Source organism: Microtus pennsylvanicus, chromosome 1 (genome assembly GCF_037038515.1).
Source record: "Microtus pennsylvanicus isolate mMicPen1 chromosome 1, mMicPen1.hap1, whole genome shotgun sequence".
NCBI classification, from domain to species: domain Eukaryota; kingdom Metazoa; phylum Chordata; class Mammalia; order Rodentia; family Cricetidae; genus Microtus; species Microtus pennsylvanicus.
Window position 1 is genome coordinate 124157076 of NC_134579.1, and position 23521 is coordinate 124180596.

A 23521-nucleotide genomic window follows, 5' to 3' on the forward strand; every position below is an offset into this window, starting at 1 on the left:
AGACTTTACCGATGTCCTAAGAGACTATCACCAGACTTTACCAATGTCCTAAGAGACTATCACCAGACTTTACCGATGCCCTAAGAGACTATCACCAGACTTTACCGATGCCCTAATAAAAGGAGGAAACTGTGTCAAGGAATGTTTGCAAGTAAGGAATGAATAGAGAGAGTATGGTAGATCCATACACAGGAATATTATTTAGCCGTTAAAAAGACTGAGGTTCTAATCCATGCCACAGCATGGATGAACCTTAAAAGCAGTGCTAAATCAGTGGTTCTCAACCTTCCTGACGCTGCCACCCTTTAGTACAGTTCCTCATGTCGTGCTGACCCAACCATAAAACTATTTTCCTTGCTACTTCATAACTGTAATTTTGCTACTGTTACGAATCATAATGTGGATATTTGATTTTGTGACCCCCAAAGAGGTCACGACCCACAGGTTGAGAACCACTTCCTAAATTGAAGAAGCCAGATGTAAAAGGCCATGAGGCCTATGGTTCCATTTATATTTCTAGAAATTGCCAGGACAAGCACACCGTATCGATGGATGCCACAGGAGCAGGGGAGGGGAAATAGGGAGCTATGGTGCGTGAGTGCTGAGAAGTCTGGGAAACTGGTGACAGCTGCCCAGCCCTGCGGATACAGGTGATAGGGCTATGGGCTAGAAAGGGACTGGGGGGGCATGCTGGGAAGTGCTAGATCAGGGAGGTGACACGGGGTTGGTGACAGGAAACAGTATTTGCAGGCTATAGTGATATTTTGTTTATGATCTAACAAATAAAGCTTGCCTGAAGATCAGAGTGCAAAGCCAGCCTCTCTAGTCAGCCATACAGGCCAGGCAGTGCTGGCCCACACCTTTAATCCTGGCACTAGAGAGGAATATAAGCCTGGATGAGACAGGAACTCGTTCCCTTTTCAGCCTGAAGATTTCACAGAGCTAAAAGCTCTCTCATGGCTTGACTGCTTTGCTTTTCTGGTCTTCAGGTTGAACCCCTGTATCTGTCTCTGGGTTTTTGTTATTCGTGCTACAGCAGGCTCCCCCCAAACTGCTTCTCTCTGCCAGGGTGGATGAGGTGAACTGGTCTCACTGGAACCAGAACCTGGGCATTATTAACGAGGATCCAGGCAAGAGCGAGATCTACCAGTACTATGGCTTCTCACACACCGTGGGGCGCCTCCGCAGGGGTGAGTGTGGCTTTGGGGGGGGGCCTGGGCTGTTCCTGCCCCACATTCTCCTGAGCAGGTCTGTCTAGAGAACGGGGAGGTGGGAGGGGCCGCCAGGGGGTCCCCTGCTGCATTGGATGGTGCTTTTGCAATTCCAGACCCAAGCCCTCTCTGTTCCATGATGCCAGATGGGGTGGGTTCAGGGTGACAGGAGATCCTAGGCAGCCTCATAGTGGGGAAGTTTTTTGTTTTTTTTGTTTTTTTTTTTTTTAAATTAAGCCTTAAAAGCAAGACACACTGGTGTAGAGGGCATGCCTCAAGGCATTCTGACCCAGTCTTCAATCTTTGTTCCTCCATGTATTGCGGTGTGCTCCTGGGCAGATATCTTGACCACTCTGAATCCATTTTCACCTCTGTAAAATGCATATGATAATATCCTCCTTCCTGCAGGGTGCCCAGTACTCAGTGGGGCTCAACGCCTGCACAAGCTGACCATCAGCCCTTTTGCTCTCTGTATTCTCTGTCTAGATCGCTGGTCCTCAGTGGTGCCCCGTGTGGTGGAGCTGAACAAGAACACTAGCCCAGACGAGGTGGTGGTGCCCCTGGACAACCTCGGGAACCCCAACTGTGATAGCCACCAGCAGGGTTATACCCCCAAGTGGAGGACAGAGGATGCTCCGCTCTAGGGGCTGTTCCCGGGCCTAGCCTTGGCCTTGCTCCTGTCTACTGTCTGCCTGCATTTCTGCATTTGTCCCGTGTCTTCCCACACCCACTTGTGTCCCCAGAGGTGAGGGCCTATGGACGCTCTGGGAGGCCCCAGGACCCTCTGGTCTCCACCAAGGCTTCTGCCCTCAGCTCTGCCCCTCCCCATATGGGGGATGGGACTCCTGGCCACCTGTTCACTCCCATGGAGTCATCTAAGCCCCTCAGAGCCCCTCTACTTGCAGGGCTCAGGCCCCCTGGCCCTCTTGTGCCTTATTTATTGCTCTCCTCAGGAAAATGGCGTGGCAGGATGCCACCCACAGCCGAAACCCCGCTGGGCTGAAGCTCATGCAGGGATACTGCAGCCAAGCCCTGACCTGCTAGCCCTGGCTAGGGTGGGCCTTCCATACTTTGTAGAGATCAAGGCCGTTGGCGCTCAATAAACATTTGTTTATTCATGGTGGAGATGGTGGCAGTAAGGATGGAAGTGGGAAAGTGACAGGCACAGTGTCACCAAGGTGGGAGGACTAAAACCCTGTGGGTGAGAACCAGGCACAAAGTGTTGGCGGCAAGGAAAAGACTGGTGGTGTGAACACAGTGGAGGTGGAAGAGGTGGTGGGTGTGATCCCGGTGGAGATGGAGGAGGTGGTGGGTGTGATCCCGGTGGAGATGGGGTGGAGATGGAGGAGGTGGTGGGTGTGATCCCGGTGAAGGAGCAGGTGGTGGGTGTGATCCCAGTGGAGATGGGGTGGAGATGGAGGAGGTGGTGGGTGTGATCCCGGTGGAGATGGAGGAGGTGGTGGGTGTGATCCCGGTGGAGATGTAGGAGGTGGTAGGTGTGATCCCAGTGGAGATGGGGTGGAGATGGAGGAGGTGGTGGGTGTGATCCCGGTGGAGATGGAGGAGGTGGTGGGTGTGATCCCAGTGGAGATGGAGGAGGTGGTGGGTGTGATCCCAGTAGAGATGGAGCAGGTGGTGGGTGTGATCCCGGTGGAGATGGAGGAGGTGGTGGGTGTGATCCGGGTGGAGATGGAGGAGGTGGTGGGTGTGATCCCAGTGAAGGAGGAGGTGGTGGGTGTGATCCCAGTGAAGGAGGAGGTGGTGGGTGTGATCCCGGTGAAGGCGGTATTTGAGAGACAGGTAGGGATGGAACAGTTAGTGGGCGGCAGAGATGAGGGAAGGAGTGTGATGCTGTGGAGAGTCACAGCGCCAGTCAGGGAGGAGACACTGGTGGGGACAGGGATGCTGGTGTGGGAGTAGCATGGAATGGTGCTGGTGGGACACAAGGAAAGGCCCCCATACACCTGTAGACTCTCTACAGAGCTGGTGGGACACAAGGAAAGGCCCCCATACACATGTAGACTCTCTACAGAGCTGGTGGGACACAAGGAAAGGCCCCCATACACCTGTGGACTCTCTACAGAGCTGGTGGGACACAAGGAAAAGCCCTCATACACCTGTGGACTCTCTACAGAGCTGGTGGGACACAAGGAAAAGCCCCCATACACCTGTGGGCTCTCTACAGAGCTGGTGATATCGCCTCCGACCTCTGACCTCCCCAGCTCAGGTCCCGCTCTGGCCAGTGCCCCCATCCCTCCCTGAGGCATCCACAGAATCATGGGTGTCTGGGGTGGCTGCAGTGGACAGAGTCCCGGGCTCAGGGCACACTGGCTTTCCCCTCTACTAACCTAGACCATGGCATCTTGTGCTGGAGAGGGGCATGTCCTCTCTGAGCGTCCATGTCCTTGTTGTTGGAGGAGGCAGATGATGGCAGAGGAAAGGGTGAGGGTGAGGAGGAAGCCAGACCTTCACCATCCTTCCTGATGGCCCAGTTCTCCCTCTGTGTTGGGGCCAGGAGCCTGTGGTTGCCCAGCCTCCCAGGGTGTCTTGCTGCCATATTCCACATCAGCACCCAGAGAGGGCGGCTACTTAGCATTCTCAACAGGAGTCCCAGAAACCACTGAAGGGACTTTGGGTGCCATGCCAGGCCCGAGCCCATCTTGTGATCAGGAGACAGGGTGACCAACCTGACTGAGCCTCCCCAGGACCACAGGATAGCGGCCGGAAGGGCCAAGTGACAGGCCAGGTGTCTTCCCCTTAGGCTGGGTATGGGGAGAAGGAGCTGGGCCAAGCGAGGCACTGAGCAGGGAGGGGCTTCCTGATCAGCATTGCTTAACTCTGGCTGAGGTGGAAATACCGTGGTCACAAACCCAACTTCTGAGCTTGCTCTTCAGGTGGTCACAAAACAAGATGGCACCTGGCTATTCCCTGAAGATGCATGCTGGAGACACGGGAGGGGGAGTGTCTATCTTGGAAGCTCCTGATTTGGGACAGTGAGGTTGGAACCATGGGAGAATGTTCCAGAGGGCTCTCCCTTCAGAGCAGAGAACTGGGCTCTAGCCTTGCCTCAGAAATTTTCAGAGTCCTGGGGACATTTGCACAAGCCTCAGTTTCTCAGGCTGAGGGATGAGTGGATAAACAGTGTGCTATAGCTGTGTCATGGAATCCAATTTAGCCACTAAAAGGGATGAAGATGCGGTGATTCTTTAAGATTCCCCAAATAGACAGGGTTGTGGTTGTAGTGGTCACACAATTGTGTGGTTCACATAGCCAGTCAACAGAAAAACGAGTATTTATCGTCCCATGCGGCAGAAATCCCTCTGATGCTACCGAATTCCAGGGCTGATCTATTAAGAGCCTGGTTCTACCACTCATGGAGGTTTTCAGTTTCAGCTACATGTGAGGCCCTCTGGGCTGTGCAGGCTTTTTCCACAGGGACACAGTGTGCCCTGGAACCAGGCACCTCCAGAAGGCACAAGGGGATGGCTCTGCCTCTGTCTCGTCAACCCACGCCATAGACCCCTCTAGCCTAGCCTCTGCCCTCAGACCATTGACCACAGTTGTGTCGTGTCTAATGCTTCAGCCAATCAGCAGACAAGAAGCAGGAACTATCTAAAGGTAGAGGAAAACAGGGAGGAAGTGATCCCCTAGCAGGTTAGAGCTGTGTGAGAAAGGAGGATGAGAGAATCCAGGAGGCTTCGCAAGCATCTGCTATGGTTCGTTCCCCGCCCCCCCATATCCTGGCTCTGCCTTAGGCAATGTCACCAAGAAAGGCTGTGGTTCGCCCCCCTTTGGATATCAGTGTGGCAATTTCTCAGATAATTAGAAAACAACCTTCCTTAAGACCCAGTAATACCACTTTTGGGTATATATCCAAAGGATGCTCAACCATGCCACAAGAACATGTGCTCAACTATGTTCATAACAGCTTTGTTTGTCATAGCCAGAACCTGGAAACAACCTAAATGCCCCTCAATCGAAGAATGGATAAGAAAAATGTGGTACATTTATACAATGGAGTACTACACAGCAGAAAAAAATAACATCTTGAATTTTGCAGGCAAATGGATGGAGCTAGAAAACATTATTTTGAGTGAGGTAACCCAGACCCAGAAAGACAATTATAGTCACTCATAAGTGGTTTTTAAACATAAATCCCAGAGAACCTAGACAACTAAGAGGACCCTAAGAGTTATACATGGATCTAATCTCCAAGGGAAGTAGAAAAAGAGAAGATCTCCTGAGTAAACTGGGAGCATGGGGACCTTGGGAGAGGGTTGAAGGGGACAGGAGAGGCAGGGAGGGGAGCAGAGAAAAATGTAGAGCTCAATAAAAATAAATTAAAAAATAAGATGGAGGGCTGGAGAGATGGCTCAATGATTAAGAGCATTGCCTGCTCTTCCAAAGGTCCTGAGTTCAGTTCCCGGCAACCACATGGTAGCTCACAACCATCTGTAAAGAGGTCTGGTGCCCTCTTCTGGCCTGCAGACATGCACACAGACAGAATATTGTATGCATAATAAATAAATATATATAAAAAAGTAAGATGAAAAAAGAAAGAAAGGCTGTGGTTCATTGGAGAGCATTAAAAGGTCACGCTTTAGCCAGGTATGGGGACACAAAGCTTCAGAGGCAGGGGCAGATGGATCTCTGTGGGTTCAAGGCCAGCCTGGTCTGCATAGCAAGTCCCAGGCCAGCCAGAGCTGCATAGTGAGACTGTCTCAAAATGAACAAGAATTCAAGCTTATATAATGAATTCAAGGCAACCATGGGCTACATGAGATCCTGTCTACAGAGAAAATAAAGCAATGTCTTTGGTTTTCAGTCTCAGGCTACCCCCACCCCCAAACTATCCCCCTTCTCCCAGTGGAAGCACCCTGGCTCCTTCAGCCCCTCCCTCCGGCAGCCATGATCCTCTCTGTGGCTTGTTCTCCACTGACCCTGGGGTCAGTGCCTGCCTGACTGGTCACCACATGGGGTCCCACAGCTTGTAAATGACTGAAGGTCAGAGTTTGCCTGAGCATCATCCCGACTTGAGCTGGTTCCACTTACAATGTCAGACTTGACAATGGTGGGCAAGGGCTCCGCTTGCGGCCAGGGCCATGCTGTGAACTTTGACTTTTTTTCTCCCTGTGCCAGTGATCTCTGGGACAGATTTCTGAGAAAAAGCCAAAACTCCCACGGTGAGCATTGCTGTGTCACCAAGCTGGGGTACTCCAAGAATCTGCTATTTCACTTGGAATACCCAACCTATGGGGACCCGTCCTGGCACAGTTGGGCAGTGATGTCACAATGAATCTCATAATTCATGATCCCAGCCCGAGGCCTGAGGCCTAGCCCATCTCCTCTAGTGTTCTTTGAGGTTCTGGGATGGAACCCAGGACCTCGAGCATGGTAGGCAAACACTCCGCCACCGAGCCACACACCAACCTTCCTTCCATGCTTTGAACAAAGCGTAGGGTGTTTTGCTCAGGGGCACACAACTACCCCGCAAGTGCGGACCTACAACGACATCCCACCCCACATGCACTCTTGCATCCCCAGTGGCCCACGCCACAGGGGACTCTAGTGTTTCTTATGGAATCTATAATGGCGCAATCCTCCTTTTGTTAACAGGAACAGACCCCCTCAAGGCTTCTTTGTCACCCCATTTAAATCTTGTGGGGAATCTTACGAAGTTGGCACTCTTTAAAATTTTTCTTAATTTTTTATGTATATGGGTGCTTTGCCTGCGTGTAGCTGCATGCACTGCGTGCAGAGGCCAGAAGAGGGCGCAGATTCCTTGGAACTGTCGTGAGCCGACTTACGTACGGGTCACAACAGGTCGGCTAGGACCTAGGACCATTGAGCCATCTCTCCAGCCCCTTTTTAATTAAAATTGTTACCTTTGTTTTTGTGTGCGTAGGCGCACACATGCCATGGCACAGGTGCAGAGCTCAGAAGACAGTGGTCATTTCTCTCTCTCTGCTATGCATGCCGGGGACTGAATTCAGACCATCAATCTTGGTGGCAAGCATCCCTGCATGCTGAGCCATCTCACTGGCCAAGCCTTAGCACTCCCCACGAGTAGTAGACATACGTTTTCTGCTGTGTGGGACAAACATCTGAGTACGACCTGGTGATTGAGTCCTGCTGGTTTGCCCAGCTCGGGCTGGCCGTGAACACAGCACCGTAACTCAGCCTCCCAGCTGGAGGGGTCACAGTCCTTCACCACCTGGCCAGGCTCATAAATAGGTCCATATCACTGAAAATGACCATGAATCCTGGCTTCAGACATGGCTGGATCCAGGGACTCAGCTGAGGTACTCACCACCCTGTCTTTTGGGCCTCAGCCCAGCTTGTGGGTTTTGTCCCAGGACGACTTTCCCAAGGTGTTGGCCCAGGTTTCCAGCTTCAGCCACCATTCCAGCCACAGACCCAGGGTTGCCTCTTACCTGGCTGGCTCAGGACATGTGTCCATTCCTGAGCCAATCTCTGAGGGCAGGGAAGCGGACTGCCCTTTCATTGGTTAGATCTTATTGGTCTAGAGTCCCTTTTCTTTGAAGGCAGGATTAAGAAGCGGGAGGGATGAGCCATCTCCCTCCCAGGAAAAGTCAGCCTGTAGCAGTTTCCGCCCTGTATCCCAGACTGGCCTTGAGACCTCAGTCCTGTCTCCACTGCCCAAGTGCAGGAGCAACAGGTGTCTGCCATCACACCCCACTTCTTGTCCACTCCCCTCTTAGCAGTTAAACCGTTTCGTCCCCTGCTGTGAGCTGAGCATAGTGTCCTACACCTACCTGGGCTTGAGCAGGTGACATGTTCACCAATGGGATGTGGGCAGCCCTTCATGGCCAGCCTAAGGCAAGGCTGAACACCTGCTGGTGCAGAGCCACATGCCCCGGGCAACTTTGCAGAGCTCACAAAAACCCACAGGTGCCTGAGACATGAACGAGTTTGGATAACGCTGAGTTTTCTTGAAAAAGAAAAAGATTTGTTGTTATTATCTTGCCTGCATGTATCTGTGCACCATGCAAGGGTAGTGCCCACGGAGGACAGAAGAGGTGTGGAACTGGAATTGCAGATGGTCGTGAGCCGCCGTGTGGATGCTAGGAACCAAACCCAGGTCCTCTGTGCGAGCAGCCCGTGACCCAGGCATCTCTCCAGCCCTTTGGTTTGGTTGTTTGGCTGGTTGGTTGGTTTTTCGAGACAGGGTTTCTCTGTAGCTTTGAGGTCTGTCCTGGAACCAGCTCTGTAGACCAGGCTGGTCTTGAACTCACAGAGATCCACCTGCCTCTGCCTACCGAGTGCTGGGATTAAAGGCATATGCCCCACCGCCTGGCTTGGTTTGTTTTTTTTAATAATTTGGTCAGCTAGTTAATGGATTCAGAAGCCAGCCAAGCCCCAAACCAGAGTTCTGCGACATTTGAGAGGCCAGGACTTTAACCAGGGCTACAAACAGTGAAGGTGAGATTTGAACCCAGCACCATGCCCTCATGGCCTCTGCCTTCCTGTGGAGGCCCTGTCAGCTGATCCCCAGACCCCGTTGCTCTCTTGGTGGCCTGTCCCTTCCTTCCTAGAGAGGCTCATTAGGGGTGAGCATTCGTACAACATGTGTGACTGATCTGTCCCCCAAGTTTAAAGCTCTCTGGGAAATAATGGATACATTAGAGATCAAAGCGAAGGGGCGGGGTCAAGTGAGGCTGGGAGGGAGCACTCTGGATTTGACTGAACAGTTGCCTCTCAAGGCTGTTACTATTCAGATGAGTGCCAGGGGTTTTATTAGCTGTGCTGGCCAGTTTGTGGTCATGTGACCTCCACCACAGGCCTTGGCCCTGTGGATATGCCTCTGCTTTGATTGGGTGATTAGGCAGCTGGGGTCTCTGGGTCTCTATCCCCACTTCTGGCCTGGCAGAAGCATGGACTTGAGAGCCAGGAACCTCCTGAGCCTTTCATTTTTGAGGACTCCCAGGTCCCTGAGGGCAATGAGGGGATTTTCCCAAGAGGGAGTGTGGGAGGTGAGAGAACGGGAGGACAGCCATGGCCATCAGAGGTCCACAGCCCAGGGACTGAAGAGCCAAGGGGTGTGGGGAGAGGCCAGGCTGGTAGTGCTCTTTGTGAAGGGAGGTTCAGGCAAGGGAAGCAGATGGCCAGGCAGAGCTGGCTTTGTGTGAGCATGAAGCTGGGCCTCCTCTTCCTCATACACCCTGCTCTGCACAGCACGGACCCTCAACACACATGACATTGGCATGGAATAGCCCTGTGGCCCAGTGCTGATCCCCAGGGGAGTGGGACTGCCCCTCCCCCAGCTGCGCCTCACTGGTGGGTCTGGAAGTGGTGGCTGGAACTGTGGTAGCTATTTTGTCACTAGGAAGGGATGCTGAGACCAGAACACGGGTGTGATGGTTTGAATAAGAATGGCCCCCAAAGGCTCACAGATTTGAATGCTCAATCACCAGGCACTATTTGGAAAGGGTTAGGAGGGTATAACCTTACTGGAGGAAGCCTGTCACTGAGGTTGGGCCTTGGGATTTCAAAAGCCCATGCCAGGTGTTGTAGTAATTCCTTCAGCCAACACGGGGTAGGACAGTCTTTCAAATTTTCCTGCCTCTGGAAATGGTCTGTTAGATACTCTAGACCTTAGCCAAAGTTGGTTGCCTCAATGTTGCAAATGAGACTTTGGGTGATTGCCCAGGTAGCCAGTTGTCTCTGTCATTTCTTGCACCTATTGGAAGTTGCTTGATTGCACTTCCTGTTTACTTGGGTATTATTATTTCCCTTCTCAGGTCTTTGATGGGGTTGAAGACTAGATAGTCATAGTTACTTTGTTTTCTTGACTGAACCAAGACATTTTTAATATAAGAGTTAGACTTCTCAGGATAGGATAACTATTGAAATAATCTGCTATTTGTTCACTATCTAGACTGGACATTTAGCATATATTTCTTGCTTGATGTTGTCATACTGGTTGTAGTTCTAATTTTTGTATGTTTTTGTCTCTTCTTTTCCTTGGACAATACCTGATATTTGTTCTTATTGTATATAGTCTTGTATTGGGCTTAGAACCCTCTTATTTAGACAAAGAGGGGAGATGTTGTGGGAACTCCTTCAGCCAATAGCCTTTTAGATGTGGTCCATTTGGGTGTGGTCTGAGGTGCAGAAGAAAAGCATGCATGCAGCCCCCCCCTTTTTTTTTTACTAGATTTGATCTCAAGCTTCCAGCACCCACAGAGGACCGTGGATCTCTACCCTTACTGTGCATTTTATCCCCAAATAAACCTTTGTTATGCTCCATTCCGGGCTATTGTGGAGCTCTTTAATATGTCTATAGTATTGCTCTCTCTGCCTGTAGATCAGGATGTGGAACTCTCAGCTACTGCTCCAGCACCATGTCTGCCTGCTGCCATGCTCCCACCACAATGACGATGGACTAAGCCTCTGAAACTGTAAGCCAGCCCCCAGTTAAATGCTTTCTCTTATAAAGCTGTGGTCATGTGATGAAAAGGGAGGGAGCCCCTGATGACACCATTGGGCTACTTATGACTCAGCCAACCCCTGGGCTACCCTGCACTTAAATTATCCTTTGATTGTTTGAGAGAATACATTTTCTTTCTCATCTTAATGAGGGAAGCCGTGGTTTCTGTCACTTACCACATAGGTAAGAAGTACAGTGTTTCAACTCCATTTTTTAGAGAAAGAAGTGAGAACCAATAAACGAACCCAGTCCAGGACACAGTGAGGATGTGGTGGAAGCAGGATTTGAACCTGAGCCCTGTCTTATTACAGGGTGCAACTTCTTGGGAGTTGTGGGAGGTGGGACCCAGGCCTTATAAGCATTGCACCACTGAGGTGTCTCTAGCCCCACAAGGATTTGTTTAAAATTCAATGTCTCAGGCCTTTACAAAGGTGCAGAAGTTTAACAGCAACCGGTGTGCCAGCACCTGGAGCCCGGGACTTGGGAGAAGCCTATTTTCTCTCTGTGAGGAGAAGGCAGCCCAGCTTCTAGAGGGTTTAGGATCAAATTGTTGTGTGATCTGAGGCAAGTTGCCTTCCCTCCCTGGGCCTATTTTCCCCTCAGAGTAGGTGTTCTCATCTGTGTGTGCTAGGATCTGCCTGCAACCTCAGCATTTGGTTATTTATTTATTTATTTTGGGTTTTCGAGACAGGGTTTCTCTGTAGCTTTGGAGCCTGTCCTGGAACTAGCTCTGTAGACCAGGCTGGTCTTGAACTCACAGAGATCCACCTGCCTCTGCCTCCCGAGTGCTGGGATTAAAGGCGTGCGCCACCATCGCCCGGCTCAACCTCAGCATTTGGGAGGCTGAGGCAGGGGCATCTCGAGTTCAAGGGTCCCTGCCCTAAACAAATGTATTCACAGTGGTTGTGCTGTGCCACTGTCCTCACCTTCCTAACAGGTCCCTAATCTACGAACCTAGATATGGGCCCAGTGACCGCTGCTTACGGATGGAGTCAAATACTTGCTCCCCTGCAGCTCACTATGAAGCCTGTGTTACAACTGAGGAAACTGAGGCCCAGGGAGAAGGCACTCATTTTCCTCCAATGCAACATAGTTTCTCTGAACAGTCTTGTTCCCTGGTACATTAATAAAAACAAAAACTTCAGTTCAGATATTGGCAGGGTCGTGCATGCAGAACTTTTCAGAGCCTTTAATAGGCCATGTGACCTGCTTATCTCTGGGGTCTGGTTCCTGTTTGGGGAAGTTGACCTGGTGTCTGTCCCAGTTGCTCTCAGTCCCTGGCTGTCCTGATGCGGTAAGATGCAGAAGTTGCACCTTGGTGGCTTTGCTGTTGTGGCCATGAATGTGGTACAGCAGGCCTGACCACCTGATCTCAGCCTGGAAACATGGGAGCCCAAGGTAGTTCCAGGGGGAAGAGAGCCTGTTGGAACGGAGACAGAGAACCACAGCGGGGATGGGAGAGGGTAGGGTGGAGGAGCTGCTTCTCTCGGCTTAGCTGCCTAGCTTGCCTCCCCGTAGCCCAGCCACGCAGGCCAACCTGATTCTGAAGGCAAATAAAACCTGCAGCATTTGTTGCCTCCAGGTGTGCACAGAGCAGCCAGGAGTGGAGATGGAGTGGGGGGGCTTCTTTCTGGGGGGCCGTGACCTCACCAGACTCACCTGTGCAGAGCACTGTGCGCCAGCAGGAGCTCCTTGGCCCCGAGCCTGCTTTGACTGCCCACTTCCGTCACTCTGGTGGCCTGACCTGCCCCGCCCCAAGGCTGCCATGTCAATCCAGGGTCTCCGTGAAAGCATGGGTCAATGCCACAGCATCTAGAATGCTCTTCAGGTCAACCACCTCAGCTCCGGAGGGGAAACTGAGGCCCAGGGAGAAGGAACCCAGCCACAGGGCAGACTGGTCTGCCCTTCTAGGGCCACTCCTGCCGCCTGTGTTTCCATCACAATATGCCAGTTTCGTGGGTTTTTTTTTTTTTTTTGGATAGTTCAGTATAGCAACTGGGGCTCAGACCCTGTCCAGCTACCTGCTATGCCCGTCTTGGCTCTGGGTGGCCCACTGGCTCTGTTTTAGACAGTTGCAGGGCTGCCATTATTTTGCAGGTGTTCCTCAGGTTCCTTGTCTGCTCTGGGAAAGATGTGACCCCATTCCTTACCTGACAGGGCCACTGAGGTCATCATGTCACTGATTCTTTGTGACTCGACCCTGGTGGTCTTTCCAGCACTTACCCCGTGTCGCCTGGTCTCCCATATCCCCTGGGTTAGCAGATGTGCCTGGCTCAGGGTGAAATTCCCAGGGAAAAGCCTGGACTTCTGCACACGGTGACATTGAGACTATTCCCTTTGAGTGGACTCTGGGTTACTGAAAGGTTTCAGGAGACTGTGGCCCCAGCTGAGGGCCTGGCTGACTTGGGACATTCCTACCTCTGCCCTAATCCCCACCACACTGGCCAGGGTTCCGTGTGGGGCTGGAGGGCTGCCCCAGACTGGTTGTCCCAATTTTTCTTGGCATAGATTATCTGACTGGGATCGAACATGGGCACAGTGAAACCCTCATGCTGTGGGATTGGACCCCTCTTCCCGTCTCCCATCCTGTTGGGTGCTCTGAACTCAGATTCCGCCCCCCACTCTCTCCACCCCTACCGTAGGACAGGTCTCATCTGTGTGGGCACCAGGCCCATGGCACTATAAACTCAGGCAGGAGACCTCCCACCTCCCAAGGATGAGTCTCTAGCAAGGTTCAGCTGGTCCCTGGTGAATGACCTCCCAGTGACATGTGTCTGGCCCAGTGTCATCTGGGCTGGCCAGGATGAGGCAAGCCTGTCTCCAGGTATTCTGCCACCATTTAAGCTGGGAGGATGACAGACAGGAGCTGGGGAGGGGCTTACGATGGGGGGTTCGGAGCCACCCCAGCACTAGAGAGCTACCGGAGCTCAGTTTTGATTCTGATTTTGCTTCTATGGGTGGACCATTGGCCACCAAAGATGACAGAACACATGGGGTATCACCCAGCTTGAAGAGCTTCATAATAACTTGGGCACAGAACACTGTGTATGCCAACCCTCCTGCCAGGCTCCCTGGGGCGCCCTCCCGTGGATCCCCAAGGGAGGGCGTCAGCGAGAGTGGAAACATCTTCACAGCACATGTCTGAGACACCATCTGTTTTCTGGTTTTTTTCTTTCTCTTCGTTTTTAAAACAACAAAGTGCAGACTGCACTTCTCACAGTAGAATATAATGGTCAATTTTAGTATAAAAAAACATTCTCAGAGATTTGTAAATGCACTTAGTGCTTGGACAGGCCTTGGAGAGATATGGTACCACTTCTGGAGTGAGTGCTGGGGCTGGGACCCAGGGACTGCAGGCCTTGACTTCTTGGGCTTATCTATGCCACCTCTCCTGACAGCAGCGCAGGTCATGCCTGGGGCGGGGGGTGCAGAGGAGCTGGATGGGGTATTCCAGTTATAGCCAGGAGGTCACCCTCTCACTAGCTCCCAGGAGACCCCACACTTGAAGGCAAGATCATCCACGTGAATGGAGTCTGAATTTACAGGCCCCTCGCTAGCCCGTGACATCTCTGTGTGGGTAGGGAAATGGTGTGCCTTCCTCGGAATGCAGGCAACTCTAACAAATACACACGTTTAGGACGTGCGTGGAGTCTCCTTGGGCACGGTGCCCTTGTGCAATGCACCAGCTGTTCCCGGCAGCCCTATACGGTGTAGTGGAGGGAACAGAGAAGAGGTTGGTCCAGGGTGGAGAGAGAAGGGTGGGATGTGATTCCTATTAGGAAGGATGGGGAGGAGAGTCAGGAGGAACAGGGGGCTGGTAGTCCTGAGGCCTCTAGGAGTCTGGAGTCAGAGTGGTCTTCACCTAGAGTAGTTGGTGGGGGGGTGCACTTTGTACCCAGGGACTTTCTAGCAGGAATCCTTCCTGCTCCTTTTCTGAGAGACTAGGGGACTATGGGTAAAGACCCAGTATGTGTGGCTCATGCTGACTGAAGCACCCCTGGTCTGAATGCCTCTGCTGGAGCTCCAGAAGGAACTTCCTGTCTGCAGAAGGTCCTCTTTCCCGGCTTCGATAGAGGAAGGATGGGCCTTGCAGGCAGCCCTGGACCCTCCCTGTTCCCTAGGGCAGCAAGTTGGGGGAGAAAGCCCTGGTGAGTGAGGTCAACCTGCCTGCCCACCGCAGTGTGGAGCGAACCAGCCTGGCTTCCCTGTGGACACACGGCCACAGGGCAGGCGGGACGGCCTGCTAGCATCCTGCCCTGTGCTGTGGCCTGCTAACCCCTCAGCACCCTGTCCATCTGTCCATCGGTTCATGTGCTCGCAGAGCAGACTTTATCTGTAGACGGGTAAGCGGATGTGGGCGTGCTGGTGGTCCAGCAGCCGGGGCACGGCCACTGTCTCATAGCCCTTGCCGAGCATTTGCTCCTTGATGCAGGGTGGCCGAATGTCATTGATGAGATACTCCAGCGACTGCAGGCTGCTGCTCAGCACCGCTGTGTTGCACACGCTCTTGCTGGCCAGGCCCGAGAGTGCGTCTGCAGGAGGCCCAGTTAGCTCCCTGGCAGCTCCTGGCCCCAGCTCTGTCACTACCGCAGCTGCTGCTGGATTGTAGCAGTCGCTAGTAGGTGTCACCAGAACACTGTTCCAAGGGGCAGCAAAATACTGGCCCACGGTGAAGCTGGTGGGCAGCCCCACACCACAATTGTGGGGCGACCCGTTGGCCCTCTCGAATGCCCGCCCGCCACAAGTCTCAGGAGACTTGTTGGCTATGGTGCTGCTACTGTAGGCTCGAAGTGGCTGGGGTGGGGGTGGGGGTGGCTTCTGAGGCCATAGCAGGTAATCCAGGCCCCCTTCTGCATACCCTGCAGGTTTGGTGGCCCCAGCCAGTGTCAGGGCTGGTGTGGCTCCCTGGCTCAGTTCTGCCCCTTTCCGGCAGTCTGGCAGACCTGCTGTGGCTGAGTAAGCCATGCTAGGAAAGCTGGGCATCGGGCCATGCTTAGCTGGACTGGGGTGGGGCACAGCCACACCCTGACAGGCGCCTGGGGCAGCGCCTGGGGCCTGGCACTGCTGGTTGAGCTGGTAGAGGATGCTATGGATGGAGGGCAGATTGGAAGGGGGCAGGGGCAGGCCCCGGCCCGGCAGAGGGATCACAGAGGTGGCAGTAGCGGCTGCAGGTAGGCTGGGCGGTGGGGCAGGTGCCTCGGGTGGCTTCGGGTAAGCCAAAGGCCCCAGAGTGCTGGGCACCGGGTAGGGTGCGATGCCCACTTGCACAGTGGCCGGTGACAGTTTAGTCCGCTTGCCCTCCACGCTCTTAAGCACACTTTTGGTGTGCCCAGCGGGCACAGCTGAACTAGAGGAGACGACCGCAGCCTTGACAATGGCCAGCAGGCCCTGGTAGCCGGTGCTGTGCTGAGGGTAGGGACTGTAGCGCTGGCCGCTGGTGTCATAGCCGTTGACCGTGCGGCTCAGGTGCTTGTGCTGCGGCACTCGGATGTTGGTGGGGAAGATCTTGATGGACAGTGGGCTGTTGGCCACCTTCTCCGCATAGGCATCCAGCTCGGCTGGGCTTGGGTAGCGGGCGGAATGCATAGAGCTGGCCACTGACTCGCCTGCAGGGAGACAGAGGCACAAGTGAGTGTCAGGCTGGTAGCTACAACCCCTCAGTCCCCACCAGGGCTCTGGGAGCTGCCCAGTTCCCCTTCCCTCGCTGGTTTTTCTTCTGTTGGTTCCACACTTCCAACTTTTGAATGAAAGCATGAAGTTCACAGAGGAAACCGCACACACATACAAAGTTTAAATAGAGTTTGCCACTTTTTTCCTCTTTGAGATAGGGTCCTGGGTGTGTTCAGGTTGGCCTCAAACTTGATGCATATACAAGAATGACCCTGACTTTCCTCTCCCTCCCAAGAGCGAGGGTCACAGTTGTGTGCCATCATGCCCTGTTATGCAGCGCCTGGGATAGAACCCAGGGCCTCCTAGGCAAGTTACCCTACCAACTGAGCATCCCCAGCCCCACTTCTGGCAGCATAGACTACCTGTGCTGGCATTCCAGGCTGGGTGTGATGAAGTAGATGCCGGGTGCTCACGGTGGCTGGCCTGTTAATATTGTGTGTGAGATTCTAGATTGTGAGACTCACCCACTATAGGTGGTCACAATTGGCCCTGCCGGGGTGTGTGTGTGTGTGTGTATGTGTGTGTGTGTAAGCTGCTGGTTCACAGACCCCTCCTGACATCGTGAGCCATTCCAGTAAACCAGAGCACATCCCAGAGCTTCCTCTGAGGCAGGGGCACAGGGAGGCACACAGGAGGACCTGTACTGGCGCTGGCAGGGTTTGGGTGGAGCCCTGGCTCTGTAGCCCTAGGCAAGCTGCTTGGGCAAGCTTCAGTTTTCCCACGTGTGGAATGGGAACAATAACGGTGCCAGTCATAGGGTGACCTTGGCGGTGCTGAGGGGCCCAGCGTGTGGGCCACACAGTGGGTGACAGGGGACTTAGGTAATGGCTTCATCATGCTGAGCCTTCCTTTCCTCATCTATGCAGATGTTGTTCCTAAGGCTGCCTCTGAGGGGGCTGTGAGGACTCAGCAGGTCCATGTGTAGTAGGCTGTGCTGGAGGAGACCAATCTGGCCCAGGGCAGAGTCTTACCAGAGAGGGACACACCCATGAGGTCCTTTCAGTTAGAGGCTTCCTATCTGTCCTCCCAGAGCCTGACCTGAATGGCTTTGGTCCAGCATTAGTCTGGATGGTCAGGCAGGGTGGTGACTAGGTCAGCCTTCCCAGACACAACTGCCAGGAGCAGCTGGGAGAGCTGAGGCCAGCTGAGGCAGGGCCTGGGCACATCAGGGCGGCTTCTCACCAGAGTGGGCATGGCAAACAGCTGTAGACAGATGCTGGTCACGACTAGGGTTGGACCTGGTGGCTGCCTCAGCCCACAGCACACAGGACAGAGTAAGCACGATCCGCCCGGCCCCTCGGGCCAGCAAGGCCCAGGTGCAGCATGGCAGGAGGCGGTGACAACATGGAACAGGGTGTCACATTCCTCTACCTCTCAATCCACTGGCCTAACCTGGGCCCGGAAGGTAAGTCCACCCGGACCCTGCCCTGGGCCTCCCCAGCTCCGAAGTAGCCTAAAATAAACGGTGTGGAGAATGGAAACGCCACTTTGGCCAACGGAGGAATCTTTCTCTGCGATTGGATTTAAACTACATTATACAAGCAATTTCATGGGCACTTAGCACCGCTCTGAGAGTCCCGCAGAAAAGGGACCCGCTCTTCATTTGCCAGCCATAAATCAGCAGTTGCTATAATGAGCACAAAAATGTCACTTTTATGCAATTTTACAGATGAACAAAACTGGTGAAATTAGCTGTGGAAACCTACCAGACTCAGCAAAAGCGCTGCCGGGAGGGGAAAAAAATGATGGCCGTGTGTATTTGTGTTCCCCTTAAACTCTTCCCAGGCAAGCGTCTGCCATTGTGGTGTGAAAACTCATTTGTCCTCTGCACTACGCTCTCATTCGGGGTTTATCTTGAGTATCCAATGAGCCACCAACTGTGAAAATGATTAAATCTACAAAATCTATCTAATGGATGGAATAAATTAGGTGTTCAAAACCTTAAGAAAAGGGAGGAAATGCTGCTTCCCTGGTCTTCTTACCAAAAGAGGGCGCACCTGGCCCCCATCTGGTCAGCGGGCTTCCTGCAGACAGTGGTGTCTGGAGGCAGAGGCTCGCGGTGGCCAGCGCTGGCCAGGTACAGGCTCTGCACCCACCATTTTCTGAGTGGTGTGTGTGTGGAGGGATGGCATCCCTGTGACGTACATAGGGGTATGACATGTGGCAGCCGGCCCGGAGCTCTGGCTCCCTAGTCATTCTGACCACCTGGCACTCCAGACTCTGCCGTCCCCTGGAGCCACAGCAGGCAGGGTTGAACTGTATAACCAACAAGACCCTTTGGAAGGAAACATGGTTTTCTGTGGGCTGCTTCGCCCATGACACCCAGTCACACGGGGACCCTAGAGAGGCCTAGGGGATGAATAGAAGCGTGGCCATGTGAGTCTTGTCCAGTCCCAGCCGAGCCTCCTGAGGGACCCGGAGTAGACACTCAGCCAAGTGGCTCTTGGGTTTCCAAGTCCCATCAGCCACACAGTGTTGTCACCTGACCCAAGATAAGACGACACACAGGTCTCCATTTTGTAGGTTAAGAGGTCAGAGGTCACAACCAGCCAAGGGCAGAGCTAGACCGGTCTGTCTTCTGGGTCACCGTCACTCCACCCCAGGCAGCGCCCAGCAGGGCTGGGTCATGTCTGACGGCTGAGGGCCACCACTCTCTATAGCCATCACCTGGCTGCTCAGGCTGGTGTTGGTGAGCCTCTTCCTGGGCATGGTGACAGCGAGGCTGCTGGGGTTTCCCATCACAGGGCTGGTTTAATCATGGGCCCCACATACGCCTTTGAGATGATACCCCCGCCTTAATCCTTGGTCCCTAAAAGACCCTTTTTTTCTGGCTACCCTGGAGTGGTTCACAGCACAGCCTGTTCTGCAGTGGACCTGGCTTGGGATCCTCGGCTACTTGGCTCTTAGGCCCAGGTTGCAAAGTCCCTGTCACAAGTGCTCACACCATCTCAGGGTCTGGTAAAGGCAGGGCAATGGGACTAGGGAAAGGTCCTCATGGAGAGGCTGGAGAGCTGAGTGTCAGCGGGCTCTTTAGGGGAGCCATGGAAAAGCCCAGCATCCACCCAGCCATCTAGCCTGCCCTACCCCCGTTCCAGTTGGTCTGAGGAATCTCAGTGGCAGCTGTCATTACTGAAGGGACCATGGCACTGCCTGCAGCTGGCCACCAGACTCAGGGCTCCCTTAATGGTTTGTGCACAGCTGGGCCCCACTCCCATAGGACACAGCAGACGCTTGAGCCTGTCCCTTCTCGACCCCTGACACTGCTGTCTGCCGTATACCCTCTGCTTCCTGGGCCCTATCATGCAGGCAGGGAGGAAAGGAGCCAGCACCCTGGATGGGATGGTGGGCAGCAACAAGCCCCGGAAACAGAAGGGGGGCAGGCTGACAGATGTGGTGGACACATCTGCATTCTTGGGCACATCTTCCCTAAGTAGCCACGTCTGGTCCCCCTCGTTTGATATGAACTGGATTAGTGGCTTCATTATACTGAGAAGAATGTAGTATGGGTGGGCAGGAATGTTGCTAAGTGACTTTCATGAGGTGACAGGGTCTCTCTATGTAGCCCTGGCTGTCCTGGAACTTACAAAGAGACCTCATGAAACTCACAGAGATCCACCTGCTTCTGCCTCTCGAGTGCTGGGATTAAAGGTGTTCACTACCACCCACGGTGACTCGGTAAAAGGCCACCTGACTGCCACTTGGACCCAGCTGTGTGGAGAGGCCACACAGGTATCTCATGTCCAGAAGACCCTAAACACTTCTTCCACCCCCAGGAACATCACGGGCCAGCTTCTCACTGTCAAGTCCGGGGTATAGTGGCCGCTTGGCACTGACTCCTGGGACGGTTTGACATACTGCCCTGGGAATGAACAGTGAGGTCCAGCAGACTGAGTGGTGGGCTGGGAGGGTTTGTGGCTTGGACGCATAGGTCAATGAGGTGGCAGCCTTTGAAGAGGGGAGGCATACAGGATCTGAGACAGGGGCCAGCAACCCAGAGATGGGTGCTGGAAACCAAAACATCCAGGCCCCAGGCCACTGTGGTCTTCTGGTGTATGCTCCACATGGACGGTTCCCCAGGGAGAGAGACCATCCATTATGATTGGGGTATAAAATAATCCCCTGAAGGCCCATGTGTTGAAGGCTTGGTCCCTTGCTGGTGGCACACATAGGGCTGACGAGGTCTTAGGGTACTAATGGATTAATACACTGATGTGTTCATCTCGAGTTGATCATAGGTGGGCCTGGCTGGAAATAAGAACCTGACTGGGGTGTGCCTTTGAGCAGGGGTGAAGGTGATAGACCAACTGAATACCAGTGGTCTTTTACGTCCCAGATCTGCCACGTGTGCCCTCAGGCTGCCACGGCCCCTCTCCAAGCTGGTACTAAATTGATTCCCACTGCTTGAGTCCGGAGGGTCTTGGGAGCAGGCACAAAGGACAGGCCTTCCTTGGTGTTCCTGGCCCGTGTCGGCGTTGACAATGATTTTTTTGGAGCTCGTGTGCTGCCCCCACTCGGCTTCTCTGTAACGGCCTTCACTAAGATGCGCTGTTCAAGGTGATACTGGCCACCTGACCTAGACCTCTCTCTGCAGCCTCCTTTCCTGTCAACAGGCCCTCAGCACACACAGGGTCGCATTTTCCCCTGGGTCAGGCACTGTGCCCTCGTGAGACAGCTCTGGAGGGCCCTGTGCTCCGAAAAGGTTAGACACGCAGGGTTAGCATCAAGTAAGGGTGACCCGGGCTGCCTCTCCCTGCTTAGCTCTCCCCCAATCCATCTCCATCCAGGAAGTCCCCATTAACGGCTTGTCTGGAGATTTAAAAGGCTGGCAGGAAGTGCCGGGCGAACTGTCGCTGCCATTAAGTTAATGTTATGGGCCTTTTACAGGTGCGTTAAATAGACGCGGTTATTAACGAGTATATTAAGCCAATTAAAACCAGCCCTCTGAGTGGGGTTTAATGTTGCCTCAGGGAGATGAGAGGGCTTCACTGCACTGCTGCCAGCAGCAGGGGGGAAGGGAGGGGAGGGCGGGGCTCCGCTGTGGGGAGCTAAGTGGTAGAGCAGGGTCATGGTTACCTTGACTATGCAGACTCAGGCGGTGGGTGTTCTTACCAGGATGGGGCTGAAGGCTGGGTTCCAGGGACTTAAGCATGCAATGAGATGCCTCTTCAAGGAGAGTGGGGAGCCGCCATCCCAGAATTCCTAGTCCTGGGCTCCAGATGCCCTGCAGGATCTAGGCCTGTATCATTGAGGTGGCCCAGGGCTCAGGCTGTTTTGGGAGGTTTATACTGGGGCCAACTTCACTTGACAGGAGAGGGCAGGCCTGCTCAGGAGCTTGGGGCTCAGAGGCCTGGGGCCCAGGAGCCTGGGGCGCAGGAGCCTGGGGCGCAGGAGCCTGGGGCCCAGGAGCAGCACATTAGAACTGGGTCTCCCCGAGGTGGCCCAGTCACCTCCTGACTCACGGGAAGCTCAGATTTCTCGAGTACAGGCCGGTGCTGTCACAGGCCTGGGAGAGTGGTAATAGCATCCTCTTCCGTCCAGCCCCTGCCCTCCACAGGGGACCAGGAAGTCCCAGGGCACCACCCTTCATCTGCATTCCCCTTCACTGTGACACTATGCCCTTGGAGGTGGCAGCCTCCTGAATGCTCAATTAACGTGACACTAATTAGCCGGTGGCACCAGCAGAATGCCTAATGAGACCGCTCCGGGCTGGGGGTGGGGGGAGACGACTGGGCAGGGGAGAGCAGCTGTTCTCTGGTCTTTATTGGGAAGGACTCAAGCAGTCACGGGGTGGCAGCTTGGCACCTTGCTGGCTGTCCCAGGGACCCCAATCTGTTGCAGGTACTGACCCCTGGTGGTCAAACAGAGGATTAGACCCTGGATAATTCCAGGTGCGCTCTGGAGAGTGTGTGCGTGCCGCGCGCGTGTGTGTGTGTCCTATGTGCCGCGCGTGTGTGTGTCCTATCTCTTGGGGCAGGGGGTAAGGATTAAGTGGGAGAACGTTCCGATGTGTGAGCACATGAATAAAGCCACAAGATCTAATTACGGGACATCCTGCACCCCCACAACCCCCCCCTTACTCCCTACCCCCCCTCCTCACCCCCAGGCTGGCTGGAGCCCTGGGGTGGCCACCGTCTCACTTCCCTCCTTCCCCACCCTAACTTGCCTGTCCCTCACGATTTCTCACTTGCCCTTCAGCCTGGCTGTATCAGTCACACGTGACTCTAGTCTGTACCATGCACACAAGAGCCAACCTGACTCGTCCTTGCAGTGCATGCCAAGCCTCCTTCCCCGGGGCTCATGGCCTCTGCCCACTACCAGACACCTGCTTTCTTCCAGTTCTGTTTCCACCTGCTCACAGTTCAGAAAACAAAATGAAACACCAGGGCTGAGGGTGCACCTTGGGCAGAGCAGTTGCTGAGTAGGGAGAAGGCCCCGTGTTCTATCCCTAGCACCGGGAGAAACAGCACAGAAACAACCCTTAATTCTATTCAAAACAGCATCAAAAAAATAGGAACAAATTTTAACAGAAGAACAAAGTAATCTGAAAGCGATGAAACGTTCAAAGAAAGAAAATAAATGGGAAGATATCCCATGTTCATGGACTGGGAGACTCAGGACAGCAGCTGGGCCTCCTTGCAAAAACTAAGAAGCAGGTCCTGAAATTAGGGAATCCAGAAAAGTCCAAACCATTTCTAATTCTGAAACTTAACAAAGAGTTAAAACAATCGGGCCATTGTGGGAACCAGACAGAAAGAGAGAGGCACCAGCAGGTCAGGGTACAAATTCATATAACCACTCAGTAGAGAAGAGTGGTCTTTCCAGTGACTGTGTTGAAGATAACTCGATATCTAGATATTGGTGGCGAGAACACCAGCTATATTCAAAATAATGAGGTTGGACCATTTCCATATGCAAAGATCAACTCAAGAGTGTAGTCAGAAGAGTACAAAGAAAGTTAAAATGTTCCAAACCCCTTTTATTTACTCTGTGTGGTGGAGGAGAGCAAGCCCCACATAGGCACAAGATGGCAACTCTTCCCACCATGTGGATCCCGGGCATCAACTCAGGTCTGTAGACTTGGTGGCAGCACCTCCACCCACTGTGCTGTCTCACTGGCCTGAAGACTAGAGATGCTCGCAAGAAAACACGAGTCATACAGAACCTGCACAAAAGCACCTGACAATGGACA

The 23521-nt window shown here is 53.5% G+C and overlaps 2 protein-coding genes across 2 annotated transcripts in view; one reads left to right on the plus strand and one right to left on the minus strand.

The window, feature by feature from the left end:
* The window catches only part of Trpv4 (transient receptor potential cation channel subfamily V member 4), a 41681-nt gene extending 39348 nt beyond the window's left edge, over positions 1 to 2333 (plus strand). The window contains exons 15-16 of the mRNA XM_075982858.1: positions 1069 to 1190; positions 1698 to 2333. Coding sequence (XP_075838973.1) covers positions 1069 to 1190; positions 1698 to 1855 — 280 coding nt within the window. The 3' untranslated portion in view covers positions 1856 to 2333. The remainder of the gene's footprint in view (positions 1 to 1068; positions 1191 to 1697) is intronic.
* An 11516-nt stretch (positions 2334 to 13849) lies between these two features.
* Positions 13850 to 23521, minus strand: part of Fam222a (family with sequence similarity 222 member A) — a 44591-nt gene continuing 34919 nt past the window's right edge. The window contains exon 3 of the mRNA XM_075982871.1: positions 13850 to 16268. Within this exon, the coding sequence (XP_075838986.1) occupies positions 14992 to 16268 (1277 nt within the window). The 3' untranslated portion in view covers positions 13850 to 14991. The remainder of the gene's footprint in view (positions 16269 to 23521) is intronic.